Source organism: Cannabis sativa, chromosome 3 (genome assembly GCF_029168945.1).
Source record: "Cannabis sativa cultivar Pink pepper isolate KNU-18-1 chromosome 3, ASM2916894v1, whole genome shotgun sequence".
NCBI classification, from domain to species: Eukaryota; Viridiplantae; Streptophyta; class Magnoliopsida; order Rosales; family Cannabaceae; genus Cannabis; species Cannabis sativa.
In genome coordinates this window covers 3,822,420-3,839,781 of record NC_083603.1, presented here as the reverse complement: position 1 = coordinate 3,839,781, position 17,362 = coordinate 3,822,420, and the positions used below count along the sequence as shown (strand labels likewise).

Sequence of the window (17,362 nt, the reverse complement as noted above, 5' to 3'; positions counted from 1 at the left end):
AATGTAACTTAATTATTACTGTTAAAAAATTAAATATGAGTATTTATACCACAAAATACTTTACTTTATTTTATATATTTTTCTATATTTGTGAAGTTGGGACATAATATGTTTAGGAAAATCAAAATGTGCAAATGTTGCGGGAGCCCGAACAGTCAAATCGTTCGATGTAATGGAAGTGGAGGACCTAACGCCTTGAATAATCAACCCATTTACCAAGTAGAATTTGGATCGTTTAACAATATCAATACTTGACAATTATATAACTCGAACAATTTTTAATTTTGTACATGTTGATACAAATTTTATTTTATTTTATTACACTAAGTAACTACCAACTCATAATAAGATTTTGATAATTGGATATTACTATTTTAGTGTGATTAATTTTATTAAAAAAAATAATTTTAAGTTATGAAAAATTAATATTATGAAAATAAAGTTATGATTATGCGAGGGTATTCTTATATTTAAAAATTAACAAGGTAGATTCTAAATATTTTTATCAACTACAATACAATTAATTAACATATAAGTAATTTTTAAATAATTTTGTACATCAATTTATTAGATTTATGTAATCAACTAAATTGTGTACGTAATATAATTCAAAGTAACCTCATTAAATATTTGTGTATACAACCAAACACAGTTAAAAAAATCAATAAATTATATCATAATTTAATTATTTGTCCTATAGCTATAAGTTGGTATCTTACAAATAGTTAACAAAATTCTCCTGTCAATAAAATTAACATAAATTGATAAAAATATTTAAATTCAATAATCTCAATAATTTAAAAGTAAATTTTAACGGTATGAAAAGTTTAGAAAAAAAAATCTAATTAGTCATTTTAAATTAAAATATATAAATTTTTTAAAATAAATATTAAACTCCATACTTAATTATTTTAATAACAACATAATATCTCAATGTTAGTTGTCATTTATACCATTTGTGTAAGAAGAAACTCTACAATATAGAGGCACAACTTTATAAGTTTGGCATTGGGCCAAGCTGAACATGGTCCACATTGATTTGGTGAAAAATTAAGAGAAAATTGTATTACATACCTATTTTATAACTTTTACCTTCATTTTTATATTCTTTAAGATATACCCATTTTTATAGATGATAACTCTATTATACCCCTTAAATTGATGTAAATTATGTACTACATTTAAGTGGAGGGAGAGGGTATGTTAGGCAACCCACTCACAAAAGTATGTAGATTTTAATGAAATATAATATAAGGGTATTTTTGATTAATGAATACAAAAAAAAAAGGTATTCCTCAACTTATCCCAAAAATTAGAGCCAGCCCATATGGAGGTTAGCCCAACTCAAAACTATATATGAGTCTATGAAAGGAGCATATAGGATATTAATAGTGCTCAACACTTTCTATAAGTAACGCTCCACGATTAGTCAGCGATATTTATTAAAAGTTATTTTCAAAAATTATATGGGACCTGATACTTAAGTACATCAATAATAGTATGACACCGAAAAGAAGTACTAAACACTAATAGTACCTTTTAGTAATTATCTATGAAAATAGTAATGACCCAATTCTTTTAATAATGATACAATTATCAATATCATGTTATTTGCATATTTCAACTTTTAATGGTGATTTCAGTATTACAGCCTTTTCCTGTGTCAAAATTGATGAACATAAAAAATTTAAAGTGGTGGTTTTCAAATTACTAGGTCTCACTCTTAATGGAGATTCAACCTATTATTTTTAGGTAGAGTTTCTTAAGATTCCTATCAACACCAATTGCCTAAGATTTTGCCAAGGTATTAATAGCAAAGCAATTGATCATTATGAATTTGGAATTGTGGTGATATTTTCCAAGTATGAAATTCTCTCTTCTGTTTCCAAGTAAATGAGATCATAACTCTACCTCTCATTCTCTTGCAAAGCTTGTTCTTTATTGTGGCCAAGGCTTCCCATTTGCCTTTTGGACTTAGAGCTTCATTTTGATTTGATGTAATCTAATTTATATCTAGGCCATGTGCCTAATGAAACTTTAAGTTATTAAAAAGAGAAATTATGTTTGAATCAATTTTAGGTAATGCTATATATATTGTCAAATTTAGCATAAATTTTCATATTTATGTAATTTCGATTTATACTATATTTTTCTTTCTTGAGAATACTTATGGCCTTTAGTTAGGAGTAAATTCATCCAACAACTCCTTGAGTGCAACGTCCCCGCTTCAAGCCTCCATTGGGCCCTTACACCCACGGAATGAATGGCTCTTATACACGAGTACGTCACTCTGGCTGCTTCCTGGATCGATGACTGACCCTACAGACCAACACGAGTGTTTCCAGCGTGCTTTGTCCTCACTCGCACGCTTCCTGGGAAAACTTCCCAGGAGGTCACCCATCCTGAAATTGCTCCCAGGTCAAGCACGCTTAACTGTGGAGTTCTTTCGTGATGGGCTACCGAAAAACAAGATGCACCTTGTTGACATAGGTAGTACCAATCAATCCATTTAAGCTCTCTTCAACTGTGTAGTCCCATACCTACACAGTCTTAGAATCATCCCACTTGACCTTCCCCAGGCGGTGTGGGATTGCACAGCTTACCCGGTATTTCCCCTTACGGATCACGGGACTACTGACTGTCACAATCACCCCCCCTTACGGGGTCCGACGTCCTCGTCGACCACACTTCCGGCTGGGTCAAGGCTCTGATACCATTTGTAACGTCCCCGCTTCAAGCCTCCATTAGGTCCTTACACCCACAGAATGAATGGCTCTTATACACGAGTACGTCACTATGGCTGCTTCCTGGATCGATGACTGACCCTACAGACCAACACGAGTGTTTCCAGCGTGCTTTGTCCTCACTCGCACGCTTCCTGGGAAAACTTCCCAGGAGGTCACCCATCCTGAAATTGCTCCCAGGTCAAGCACGCTTAACTGTGGAGTTCTTTCGTGATGGGCTACCGAAAAACAAGATGCACCTTGTTGACATAGGTAGTACCAATCAATCCATTTAAGCTCTCTTCAACTGTGTAGTCCCATACCTACACAGTCTTAGAATCATCCCACTTGACCTTCCCCAGGCGGTGTGGGATTGCACAGCTTACCCGGTATTTCCCCTTACGGATCACGGGACTACTGACTGTCACATTGAGATTCAATTTTTATTCAATTAATGGCATCACTCTAACTTCAAAGTTACCAATGTGGGACAAAACAATAGGGAAATTTACACAGTTTACTGTGTTTTCCCATTTTCTTTCTTTTATACTGTTACACTCCAAAAATAACTTTTGTACTATTTTTTTTTTTTTTTTTGCCAACTTTTTTTTTTTCTTTTTTTTTTTTGAATCAACAATATAGACTTTTTTGTGTACATATCTCTATAAGATTTTCTCACATCAATATTTAAAGTTTTTTGTTTTATTAGAAAAGTTGATTGGATGTGGGATGTGACAAAAGTGACAAGCATTTTAATCATTTTTATAGTATTTTTGTTTGCATGTAAAATTTGAAAATTAATATGTTATAACATCATAACATTCATACATGCTTGCCACGTACATCTCCTCTCCTATCAACATATATATATGATGTCCAACTCTACTATTATATATACTTAATTATATTGAAGGAACCATTCAAAAAAAAAAAAATTATATTGAAGGAAAAGAAAGAAACTTAGAACACCGGCTGAGATGATGAGATAATTCATGGCTGAGATGATGAGGGGAAGGAAGACCATGAAGGTGATAGTTCTTAGTTCTTCTTCTTCATCTTCTTTTCTTTTCTTCTTCTTTTTTTTTTTGAGCAATTTGCGGCGAAACCCCCTTATGTTTTAATTTTTATACACTTAACCCCCTTATCTTTTTTTTGGTGGCAAAACCCCCTTATGTTTATTTTTCTTTGCAAATTTGACACGCCAGTTAAATATTACCGTTAAATATCAACTGGATGACCACTGTATACACCTTTGTATATGTAACGGTAAAACCTCGAAGTCGATACAGTAGTAATCCAGTTAGTATTTAACGGTAATATTTAACTAAAACTTTAAATTTGCAAAGAAAAGTAAACTGAAGGGTTTTGCCACCAAAACAAAAGATAGAGGGGTTAAGTGTAAAAAATTAAAACATAAGGGAGTTTTGCCACCAAAAAAAAAGATAAGGGGGTTAAGTGTATAAAAATTAAAACATAAGGGGGTTTTGCCACCAAAAATAAAGATAAGGGGGTTAAGTGTATAAAAATCAAAACATAAGGGGGTTTCGCCGCAAATTGCTCTTTTTTTTTTTTTAAATTTTTTTTTGAAGTTCTTAGTTATGTTTTTTTTTTAAATATAAGATTTAGTGTGGTTTTTTTTTTTTGTTCTAATTTTCTAGAACTTTTCTTGCAAATATAGTGCATTTAGTATTGAGGATGTGCACAACATAGTTAATTTTTTATCATTTTTTTTATTGTTTTTTTTGTTTTAGTATTGTTTTAGTATTGTTTTACTGTTGTTTTTCATGATTTATTTATTTGAATTAATAGGTATTTTCTGGGTGTTCTCGTGTTGTTGTGATGGTTATGTCTGTGAGTGTGGAAGATGGAGGCTATAAATACATTTCTTCTTCGTTCTCTTTGGCTATTTTTGTGGTTTTTTTCTTTTGGTTCTCCTATAAATATATTTGACGAGCTCACTCACAAGAGAGTTTTGAGGTGTGTGTTTCTTTTATATTTTTCTAAGTAGTTATATTTGCTTCATTTGTTTTTGTGTTGTTTCAGTGTTGTTTTAGTAGTTTTTTTTTTATAATTTTCTAGGAATAGACTTGCAAATATAGTTGATTTTGCATCTGGTGTTGAGGTTGTGCAGCAGATTGTTTGTTTTTTTTAATCATTTTTTTCTTTTGTTTTGTTTGATTGTTTTAGTGTTGTTTTACTGTTGTTTTGCCATGATTATTTATTGACGTCGATTTTACTGCTTTTGTTTATTCTTGCCGGTTTTAATGGTTTTTTTTTGGTGATTTCCGTCTCCGGCGTCTCCCCACACACGAAGAAGGTTGTTTCCCCACACACACAGTATAAATGTTATGTTGTTGGGCTTGGGCAGTACAAAAGTAATGAAATTGGGCTGGGGCAGTAAAAATGTTATTTTTGCCGTGTCCCAGTATAATTGTAAAGTTTTGGTCCAAAAGCAGTATTTTTGTAAAATTCCCAAACAATATCACATATTTCTTTTTATTACTATTATTTATTTTCTAGCATACTAATTAACTTCATAATTTATACTATTTACAAATTCATAGGAATAATATGTAGTTCTTAACCAAAAACTAAACTAGTTGGTTCTAAGTAGAATAATTATTTGATGGACCTTCCACACAAAAAAAAAAAAAAAAAAAATTGTGAAAATATACTATATTGAATACCAAAAAATTTGTGGGTTGACCGATGGTAGAGTGTTTATGGTCTCATTATTGGTGAAGTTGTGGCTTGTCATCTGGCTCTTGAGACGAGGCTAAGTGGAAGCACCGTTTTATGCTAATTGAGACCGACTTGCTAATTGAGACCGACTCTGAGATCGTCATCAAGGCTTTGCAAGGGACATCTTCCGCTTGGAGTATTGATAATTACGTCCTAAACTGTAATAGACTCTCGAATTATTTTTTGAGTTGTAATTTTTCTTTTATTCTTATATTGTATAATTTCACAACTTATAATATCGCTAAGTGAGTATTTTTCGAAAACTTAACTGGTATGGTTGATGTGCCAACTATTTCAATAAATATTATTTGTAACGACCATAAAGTCCAATTTTTTTTAATGAATGTTATTTTTTTTAAAAAAAAAAAGTGTTTATGAATAAAATTATGATTCTAACATAAATTAATTGATATTAAATGAATAAACTATTTCCTCTACGAAAGTATTACATTTTTTTGAAAGTAGATCCATCACGAACATAGTTAGAATTTTAACTTAAATTGAGTCAAATAACACTTTCTAACACCCTCCAATGTGTAATATCACTATTGGCACAATTAAGTAACGAGTCTCGTATAAATTAATATAATAATTTTTTAATTAGTGGCCACCAACTCTCCTCAAAGCTCATTTTTGTTGATCGAATACCAATACAAGAAATTGAATGTTGTCTTCTAAACTATTTCACAATAAAAAGAAAAGCCAAGTCTCTCATCACCATGTATAAATATTACAAAATTTACAAGAAAAATTTGATTTTTTATGCTTACATTAGGTTAAAAAAATTTCCCTAAACACATAATAACTAATATTTATAGGATATGACAACTTTTATGATATCCTTAAAATACCCCCCATTTACATCACTCTCATTTACAAAATCAGACCCCCTATTGGACCCCACATCAGACATAATCGGACCAATCAGACCCCATATCGGACCCATCAGACCTATGTCTCCTATCTCGCAAACTTACAAATTCATTAACCCCATCGGACCTACATCGAACCTTGGCCAGATCTGAGATTCTAAAAAACGGAACACGAACTCACCTTTGACATTATGTCCAATTTGGTTGGGGGTGAGCCGTGGGTCGGTGGGGGAGCATCGTGGGGGAATGGTTTCGGTCCGTGGGTGGTGGGTTCATCGGTCGAGTGGGGGGGGGGGGGGAATGGGTTCGGTCCATGTGGGTGGTGGGAATTCGAAAGACAGAGAGAAAGGGGAGGAAGAGAGAGAGATTCAGTTTAGAATGAGGGGGGGTAAAATTGGATTTTAATAAAAATTATCCCATTTTACAAATTTTATATAGTTTTAAATTAGTATACCAATTTTAGTCCCTATTATGCATAAAATTTCAAATTTGCTATTTACAATAGATAAATAGTAACTAAACACCAACAATGGGCATTATCTAAGATATGAAAGCAAGAGCAAATATTATTACAATTTCAAGGCTTGACAATTCTCTTTTTAATTCATTGTAATATTCAGATGAAAATAGTATTTCATTTTTTTTCTTGATTTGTGTTGTTAGTGAGTTGAAATTATTGTTTAGAGTAATTGTAGCAATTTTTTTTAAAAATAATTAAAATTGTATTAACTACAAAAAATAAAATATTATGGTATATTTTACAAGGTAGGTAATCATTTAATTAAAGCCTAATATGAAGATATTAGAGTTTTATAATTTATTTAATGGGTTTAATCAATTGTATAAGTGGTATTAAGAAATTCGTAAGTGTAGATAAATTCGTAGGATTTGAAATTATTTTACTAAAATGATCATATCTGGAGTTATATAACTCTGATTAAGGTGAAGTGTTTGAGGTAAAGAATTTTAAGTTTACTCACTTAATATTCACAATAGGAGAAGATTCGTAGGTCTAGTTTTCGTATTTTTGTTTTCAAAAATATATCTCAGTAAATCTATCATATCTTTCTGTTCATCTGATTCTAGCTATTTTGGTACATTTGCAAAGCTAATTCAATTTTCTAAATATTTTATGAAGAAACTATTCACTAATTCGGCGTTATTCTATGTCAAAATTTATCATCTTTCTAATGTTATTGTAATTCGTTTTTCTTCATATTTTCAGAAAAAATATTTTTGCTTAAAATACAATAACTCTCTCAATTCTCATCTAATTAAGTGTGGCGTAAACTTTTCATTTAATTAAGTGTAAGTTCATCCAACAACACATTGAGATTAAATTTTTATTCAATTAACGGTATCATTCTAACTTCCAAATTACCAATGTGGGACAAAACAATATCACTTTTTTTTAAAAAAAAAAAAAATAAATAAATAAAAAAAAAAAAACTAGCATACTAATTAAGTTCATGCTTTATAATCACAACACATAGGAATAATATTGTAGTTCTTAAACTAATTGGTTCTATGTAGAATAATTATTTGATAGACCTTTCACACACAAAAAAAAAATTAATATGTATATTGAATACCAAAAAATCCATCGAAAATTTTGTGAGTAAACTAATCGTTTGAATGTAGATTATTTATAGATAAAATTAAGATTCTAACTTAAAACTTATTGACATTATCATTTCCTCTACGATAGTATCACATTATCTAAGAGTAGATTAATTATGAATAGAACTGAAATTTCAACTTAAAATCAATGGTTGCTGAGGGAAATAACACTTTCCTTATAAGAGAGTGGCATATTTTTCATATAGTTTGAAAACATTTAAAGAATTGAAGTTAGGGGCCACCAACTCTCTTCAAAGCTCTATTTTGTTGATCAAATACTTAATAGAAGAAATTGAGTTTTTTCACAAGAAAAGAAGAGCCAAGTTTCTTATAAAATAGAGTAGGGTGTGTGTGGGCTCCATCGCCAACCATGTACAATAAGTGAGCATTTTTATTAAGTATTAGTGGTGTCTGGCACCACCTAAAAATAGCACTAAGCTAAGCCCTCACAGATTTATTTTTGGGCACCTTCCAAAAAAGTCTTATTCCAATAGAGATAGTGTCTATCCTTATATACCCAAGATCCTTCCTATTTTTAGCCAATGTGGGACTTTGGTTGTACACCCAACAATCCTCCCCTCAAACAAAGGACCACCTTGCCTCCCCTCAGACGATTACAGATTTAAACTTGAATCTCTCGATTCCAACACTTAAAATCCCCTTGAGTAAGCTAGATGAATCCCTTCACTAGCTAGATTCGAAATCCCTTCGAATACTTGAATCCCTCGATTCCAACACTCAAGATCCTCTTGAGTAAGCTAGATGAATCTTTTTACCAACAAGATTCGAAATTCCTTCGAACTAGATCTGAACCTCTGACGGCTCTAGCAACAAGCTTCACCTCCTTTGTTTGGCAATCTGATGATACATTCACATGGCTAATTTTGGAATTTGGCTCATATACCATTTGTAATGACCGTCGAACACTATCTATTTCTCTATTGGTATGATATTGTTCGGTTTGGGCCTAAGCCCTCACGGATTTATTTTTGGGCACTTTCCCAAAAGGCCTCATTCCAATGGAAATAGTATCCATCCTTATATACCTAAGATCCTTCTCATTTTTAGTCAATATGAGACTTTGATTGGATACCCAACAATATTAATTATGAGACCGGATAATGATACCTTTTAATTTTATTACTTTTCCTAACAATTACAGTAAATAAAACAGTAACTAAACACCAATAGTGAGCATTATTATCTAAGATCTGAAACTAGTATAAAAAAGAGTAATGTATATTATTATGATTCCAAGGCTTGGCCTTTGGCATTTTTCACTCTACTCTTCTTGATACAAGCCACACAAAGAAAAAGATAAAGCTGGCTTGTTATGGAGAGAGAAAGATGTTGACATTTCATTAATTTCTTGTGAAGAACACAACTGTCCCCCCAAAGAAAAAAAAAACACTAAACAAGTCACCATATTCTAAAAGCTTTTGTCCCTCAAAAAACTAACCATTACTCACTCTTGCACATGTTCTCTTAGGCCCCCCACTCACAACAAACAAACAAAATCTCAAAGTACCAATGCAAATGGGCAAATGGGGGAAATTGGCATTTTTCATAATACACAAAACAGATACAAAGTGTCAAATTAACACCATGAATACACTCTTTCTCTAGTTGGTAACTAAACTAGAATGATTATGCAATGAAGAGGATACAATACAAGAAAGAAGTAAATGCAATGAAGAGAGAAATGGTGAATAATGTTTTTTCTCCAATTATAGTGGAAGAGGATTGATCCGATAACTCGGAAGAATCAACGGCTAGAGGCATCCCATCGCTTGTTAATGGACATCTACGAAGTTGATCTGAGTCTTCGTCCGAGCTCAGCATGATTGCCCTTAAGACGGCTGAAACCGTGCGCATATAAGCCGTCCGATTTTTGGCAAGGAGCCATGTTAGGCCCATTAGTTGACAATCCTTGTTATGCATTTTGGTGGTCCTATCCTCTGATTTGCTTGTATTCAAAGCCTTGTTGTTGTTGTTGTTGAGCTGCATAGTGTTTTATTTGACCACCCAAAATTAGAGATCACATGGAAACTTAAGGCAAAAGCACTTGTTTGGTACTTAGGGTTTTAATAAGATATTACTTAATATTAAATTGGTGGAACATCATAATCTAAATCAAAATATGTCTCATATGCACTTCAAGCAAAAGACTCAACTAACCACCAAAGCTTGCCAAAACATTCCTAGTTATAGTCAAAATAAACATTAATTTAGGAACTTGTAATGTGACATGTCATAAGATAGTGTTTGTTAATAAAGAATGAAACAAAATTAGTTATATTTATGTTATAATAATTGCAAATTTATCAAAATGAAATCTTTTAGACTATAGTCATTATTAAAAAGAGCAATCTTTTTCTTTTTTTTTTCCTTTTCTTTTTTGGCTAGAATATTATGAAAATGACTAGTGAACAAGGAAAAAGACACTGAAGTATTATCTTGAAATAATCAAAACAACAAGTAAAGAAAGAGACTATTTAATCTTTGGTAAAAACTAAAAATAAAGTAATGTAGAGCCTTTACTCAATCAAGGTGCCAATTTTTACTCCCATTTTTTTATTATTATTAAAAATGAAAAACTAAAAAATAAAGAACAAACTTTCCCGTTTCACCATGGAATGAGAAGACAAAAGAAAAAAAAAACCAGAACAAATTTTAGCCAAAGTTCTAATTTTTTTCACTATTTACAACTACACATTATTACACAAAAACTTACATAAATCACGACCAAAAAAAAAATAAAACAAAAAAGTGTTTTTACTCTCAAAATTAGTTACTAATCAAGTGAGGAGTGTTCAAGCATTTTTAATTCCAATTAAGACAAACTTTCCCAATTCACCATGGAATGAGAAGAAAAAAAAATGAAAAGAAATTCCCAGACGAAGCCCTAACCAAAGTTCCAATCTTTTTTACTATTTCCAACTACCCAATTCACCATGGAATGAGTAGTAAGAGAAAGAAAAAAAAAATACCCAGAACAAACCCTAACCAAAGTTTCAATCTTTTTCACTAATTCCAACAACCCATGACCAAAAACACCACACAAATCACTTAAAAAAAAAAGATTAAGCTAAAAAATAATGTCAAAACTCTACTAAACCAAGTGAAGAGTATACAAACATTTTTTTTTTTTTTTGAATGGGTATACAAACATTTTTAATTCCAACTAAGACAAACATTCCCAATTCACAATGGAATGAGAAGAGGAAAAATGAAAAAGAAAAATACCCAGAACAAACCCTAACCAAAGTTCCAATCTTTTTCACTAATTCCAACTACCCATCAACCAAAAACATCAAATAAATCACTTTATAAACAAAAAAAAAGTGTCAAAACTCAAAATTAGTTACTAACCAAGTGAAGAATATTCAAGCATTTTTAATTCCAACTAAGAAAAACTTTCCCAATTCACCACAGAATGAAAAGACAAAAAATGAAAAAGAAGAATACCCAGAAGAAACCCTAACCAAAGTTGCAATCTTTTTCACTAATTCCAACTACCCATCAACCAAAAACATCAAACAAATCACTAAAAAAAAGATTAAGATTAAAAGAAAGTGTTAAAACTCTAAATTAGTTACTAACCAAGTGAAGAGCATTTAAGCATTTAGAGCAACCACCAAGACCAGGAAAGCCATTAACATCACCACTCTTTCCATAGCAATCCCTTTCCAATCTCCTCACTCTTTTATCACCTCTAACCTTTCCATCTTCCCCAATCGAAAAAGCTTCAGGACAACTCAAAGGATGCAATCTAATCCCACAATAACAATAAACAACATCACAAGTTTCATTAGGTCCAACCAACTCAATCCCTCTTCCTCTCAAAGCCTTATCAACTTCACCAACACAAGTTTCAGAATCATCAGGAAGCATAGGCATATCAAAGGACATGGTATTGTTGATTTTTGAAGCTTTCTCTTTTTCTTCTTCTAATTCTGTGTTGGGTTTTGTGTTGATTAATCCAAGAGCAGTGGCTGAGTAAGCTGAGTAGAGCCATGAAGCAAGTATTGGGCAGCATCTGCCCTTTTTTAGCTGCCCGGAAGTGGAACAAGAGGTTTTGATGCTGTGGTAGAATTGGTCAGGGAGGGTTAGATGGCAGCCTGTGAGGTCTGATTGTTCTGGGAAAGCTGGGATTGTTACTGGTGGTGATGATGATGGGTCGGTTAGGAAGGGTTGGAGTGTTGGTGGGTTGGGGTTGGAATGGGTGGAGATGGGGTGGAGGAGGAGGAGAAGGAGGAGGAGAGGGAGGAGAGAGGTCATTGGGGAATGGGAATGTTGGGAATGTTGGGAATGGGATTCCAAGATGGAATGTTTCTTTTGAGTGTTTGGGAAAGATGTGTAAGAGAAGGGAATGCAAATTTTGAGTAAAAGGGGGTTTGGGTTGGGAGAGTGTGAATTGTTGAGTGTGTAATAAGGGAATGAAAAGAAGGAAAGGTATGAGAGGGGAAAGAATGGTGGGGTTAGTCTATATATGCACCCTCATTCTCAATGAGCATTACTATTAGGCACTTAAGGTGCCTAGCACCTTCTTAACATGTCGTGTTGTGATTGGTTAGCGATATTCTCTAAAAGGTATTATATTAAACTATATATGACCCGATATTTAATTGGACCAATAGCAATATTGACACATAAAAGGATGCTAAGCACCATTGGTGCCCTTTAATATTTTTCATTCTCAATATATAAAGAAATGCTAAAAAAGTAATTATCATTTTTATGAGGTGTAATTTAATGTCAGGTCTAATTTATTTTCATTTAATAAAAATTATAAAGAACCGCAAGATGTTATATTCTAGAAGTGCTAGATACTTTGGTGGTTTCTCATAGCAATGCTCCACTCTATATGCAGACCAATTTGTTTTGGAGTTCATTTTTTTATGGTTGTGTCTAATGTCTATTGTAATTATTTAAGATAAACTGTAAAATTTTGAGAAATTCGAAGAAAAATTTAACATGCTGAAAACATGAGTCAAACAGTTTGTTGCACGTTTGATTCTTTTATTTTATAAGCATGTAAAATAGATTGTTTGGATATTGCTTTCTATATTATAAATTATTATGAATTTCTCAAAATTTTGTAAGTTGTCTTAAATAATTATTACGTATATGATCATGATTATAAAATTAGATTAAAAAATTTTCTTAAGTACTAAAATAGATAAATAGTTCAGTAAAGGAATGTATTGTAAAACCACCTTATATTATCTATATATATATATAGATATGACTATAGTGGGAATATCATTCTTGTCTCTATTGATAAGGGTATTTATATTTTTGGAATTTGATGATATTATAACTCAGATTTTTTTGTAAGGGTCTATAATATAGTTAGAGTAAGTATTTCAAGTGTTTTTTTTTAATAATTTACGATTGAAAATAGAGTTTAATAATAGTGCATATTGCTAAATATTTAAATCTTATTTTTAATATTATAAGTTAAAATATATATTATAACTACAATACACACAATTATATAACAAAATTTAGGTTGTAATTTGTTTAAATGCTACAAATTAAACAAAATAATGTCCCTATTCAAAAAATTTCCAATATATCTAATAATAGAGCTCTTACTCTCTTTCTTACTTTATCTTTAGTTTGGCTTTATTTGGCTCTTGATTAGATCACAAAAGTGTATGAATTGGGGTCTAAATAGTTAGTGGGGATTAGTAAATAGTATCATAACCAAATCATTTCTATGTTGTTGTGTTGCTTTACGAGGTATGTATGTACTTAAATGTGTATACAATATCTATAAAATACTTTTATTGCAATGATCTTATGTGTATGTGGTGTATTGTAGATTTATTTTTCTAAAAAAATGAAATGAATACCTTTGTTAAATTCTAATTAATCTAATTATTAATTTTAAGGTGAACTAAGTGTGATTACAATTTACAAGTACAATTTACTTATATATACATTTATGTTTTTGTTTTTTTGTTTTTTGTTTTTCAAAAGAATTGAAAAAGAATACCTTTTCCCTTTTTCCTTTTTTGGGACCCAATGAGATGAACTTAGTAGGTTGTTGAATTACAACTAAAGAGAACTCTAGTTTACTACTTTATTGTAGGTTATGTTTGAAAAATATGATGCTTGATCTTATTCAACTTTGTATTGATTCAAAATAAATACAACTATTGTACTAATGTATTTCATATTTTAAAGTTAATATAGAGTAATAATATGTGAAATCATTTTGAATATTAGTTAGTCAAATAAATATAGGCCCTGCTAAAGGATTCTTTTCAGCTAAGGCAAGTCCCTGATCGCAAAGGTGAGTCTTTCCCAAACAAAGCAATCCCTTCTAGTCAAGATAACTCGCTCTCATTCGTGATAACATCTTTATTTGAGGTAGGTTATCCCAAGTTATGATAGCCTTTCCACTCTTTTTTCATGCAGAAAGACAGACTGTAGTTCCTTTCTAAAAAAAACTCTCCTAGTTGTCTCCGAACATACTAGATATATATGTTTGTGTGGGCTACACATAACACTCACAAGAGAATGATTCACACGCATAGATTGTCTCCTCCATAAACTCGACAAAATAAATCTTCTTGAATAAGTATGAGAATTTGTGCACCCACTACTTATGCACTATTGTGTGCACCTTCCCCAAACGTCTACAAGTAGTATTTAGCACACGACAAGACTTGGGTTGTCGTCTGATAGTTACAGACATTATACAAAAAGGCTTATGGCCCTATAGTTAGGGCAAAAAAACTAAGTCTTAGTTGTGTAATCTCCCTATTAAAAAGATTAATTATTTAGAATTAGTCCTTTTTTGAACCTAGTTAGATCAACTTATTATTTTTGGTTACCTATAAATAGAATTAGGGTTCTCTTCTAATAGAATCCGAATTTTTGTTTTTAAGTATATGCACTGCGAAAATTGCCAAAAACTTTAAACAAGTTTATTCATTCCTTTCGATAAAAGCATGAAAGAACCATTTTTACAAATAATTTATGTTAAATAATAAATACAATTTAATTGAATGTCACTAGTAAACAATACTTCATAGTGTATCATTTAATTGTGTGTAAAAAAGCTAATTTCATAATGTGTCAAGTCAATTCTCAACTTACTTATGACTTTGACACACTATATAATATTATTTGTATTTGATTTCCATAAATGTCACATTAATGAGATATGGACTTGTTAGGCAGAGCTTGAGCTTTCTTTGTCTTAATTTATTTGCTCAAAATTAAGGAATGAAAACCCAACCCTATTTTATTAATTTGGGGTAAGTTTTAAATTTTTCTTTTAATAAATTTACACAGCTCCTTAAATTTTATATTGGTTTGGACATTAATTAATTTCTCCTTTTTCTTTGTAATTAATTGAAGCTTACGTGCATCTATTGCCAAACTAATTACATATCTACATTCGAATATTGATTTTTTTTTTTTTTTCGAATGAAAGTAGAAAAGTTCATTAAGATAGAAATGCCAAATCGGCACTTACAACAGTGTTAATAGCACTAGGAACATTACTACTAACAAAAATACAATCTGACCAATAACAAGCACCGTGAGCCAGACAATAGGCGGTATTGTTAGCAGATCGCTTAACAAAACGGACATAAACATTGACCAAAGAATTAAGAAGATTAATACAGTCAATAATCACTGAACCAAAAACAGATTGCATTTCAACATTGCTTTCAAGGGCTTGAACCACCACCAGTGAATCTGTTTCTAGTATTATGCGCTGCCATCCTTTTTCCTTTATCCAACTCAGCGCCTCTTTCACACCAATTGCTTCCACTAAAGATGGTTGCACACAGCCGGCCTTATGTAGACAAAAGGCTTCGATAAGCCTGCCATCACTTCCACGGGCTATACCACCAACGCCATAGGACTGTGTAGGTGCAAATGTTGCCCCATCTACATTCGAATATTTATTTGAATTTATTATTTAGTAATATTTTTTTAAAAAAAAAATCATCATCTTTATTAATTGAATCCATAGTGATTACATTATTAAAATCTGGAGTAACATCACTACTCCTGATAACACGATCAGCAACTAAATAGGATGTTCAAGCTAAGAAATGAGCAACACTATTTGCAGAACGTCTAATAAAATTGACATAAACATCTCGCAAGTCATTTAACATCATCTTACAATATACTCCCAAAGTATGAAACCATAGGAATAGAGCTACATAACGCTTGCACCACAGTAAGACTATCAATTTCAATGACAACCTTCCTCCAATCTTTCCTTTTAACCCAACTCAATGCCTCCTTAACACCCAAAGCTTCCACCATTTCGGGTTGCAACACCCCTGACCGATAACAGGTAAAAGCTTCCACCAATGCGCCATTTTCATCCCTAATCACCCCTGCAAAGCTATAAGTTGCAGTTCTTGAAAAAATGGCAGCATCTACATTAATCTTCAAGGTGTTTTCAGCTGGTTTGGCCCAAGTTTCAGCACCATCGACATCAGTAAGGAATGCAACCATAGGATAAAATGTTGAATCTTGAGCCCGAGTCCAATCTACGAGTAAAGCTTGAGCTAAGTGAGCAACACTCGCAACAGTAGGGGACTTATCAGACCATACTAGCTCATTTTGATGTTTCCAAATTGCCCAACATGTCATTGCGATCAACCTCCTTTTCTCCCCATCCGCCTGCTGTAGAACCATAGCAAACCAGTTGGCAAAAGAACCAACTGCCGTCAAATTAACACCAGCAGCCAACTGTTGCCAACACGCTTTGGCAAAAGAGCAATCCACCAAGGTAGATAGTTTCATCAGTTACTTTGCACACAGGGCAGATAGTATCAACAAGCAAACAAATTAGGGGCTTTAGGGGCTTTAGGCAAACAAATTTAATTAATTTTTTGTACATTTGAATATGCTCTAAAGGATCACTAAGTATGATTGTTATTCAGGTCTGTCTCAAGTTAATTAGGGGCTTTAGGCAATCATATTTAATTGATTTTTTTTATTTTTTCGTATATATAATGGTTAAAATTTAAAATATATTATTTTAAAATATAATTGAGAATTTTTTTCTTAAAAAATATTAAATAAGGTATTTTAAAAAATAAAGTATGTAATTTTTTAGAAAATAGCTATATTTTTCAATAAATAATAATAAAAATATATAAATAGTATTTTTTTAAAAAAAATAAATTTAAATTCTTTTTGTTAAATATTTTTTGGCCTTGGTTGTGGGCCCCTATTGCCCCACTCCTAAATCGATCTTGTTGTTACTCCTAATTAACTATGCAAACCAATATTTTACTCGTAATTAGGGTTAACATGTGTTAACTGCAAGCATAGTTAAAGTCCCATGACTTATCTTGTTCTTGTACAACATATAAGCATTATAAACACAACACTTATATCTTCCTCATTTCATAC

The 17,362-nt window shown here is 31.7% G+C and overlaps 1 protein-coding gene across 1 annotated transcript; it reads right to left on the bottom strand.

The window, feature by feature from the left end:
* Window positions 1-9,502: 9,502 nt before the first annotated feature.
* Window positions 9,503-12,424, bottom strand: LOC115711293 (uncharacterized GPI-anchored protein At4g28100). Its single transcript, XM_030639629.2, has 2 exons — window positions 11,561-12,424; window positions 9,503-9,958 (listed from the first exon to the last, which is right to left on the bottom strand). The coding sequence occupies exons 1-2, from the start codon at window positions 12,236-12,238 to the stop codon at window positions 9,605-9,607; spliced, it is 1,032 nt and encodes a 343-aa protein (XP_030495489.2). The 5' UTR covers window positions 12,239-12,424; the 3' UTR covers window positions 9,503-9,604.
* Window positions 12,425-17,362: the final 4,938 nt, after the last annotated feature.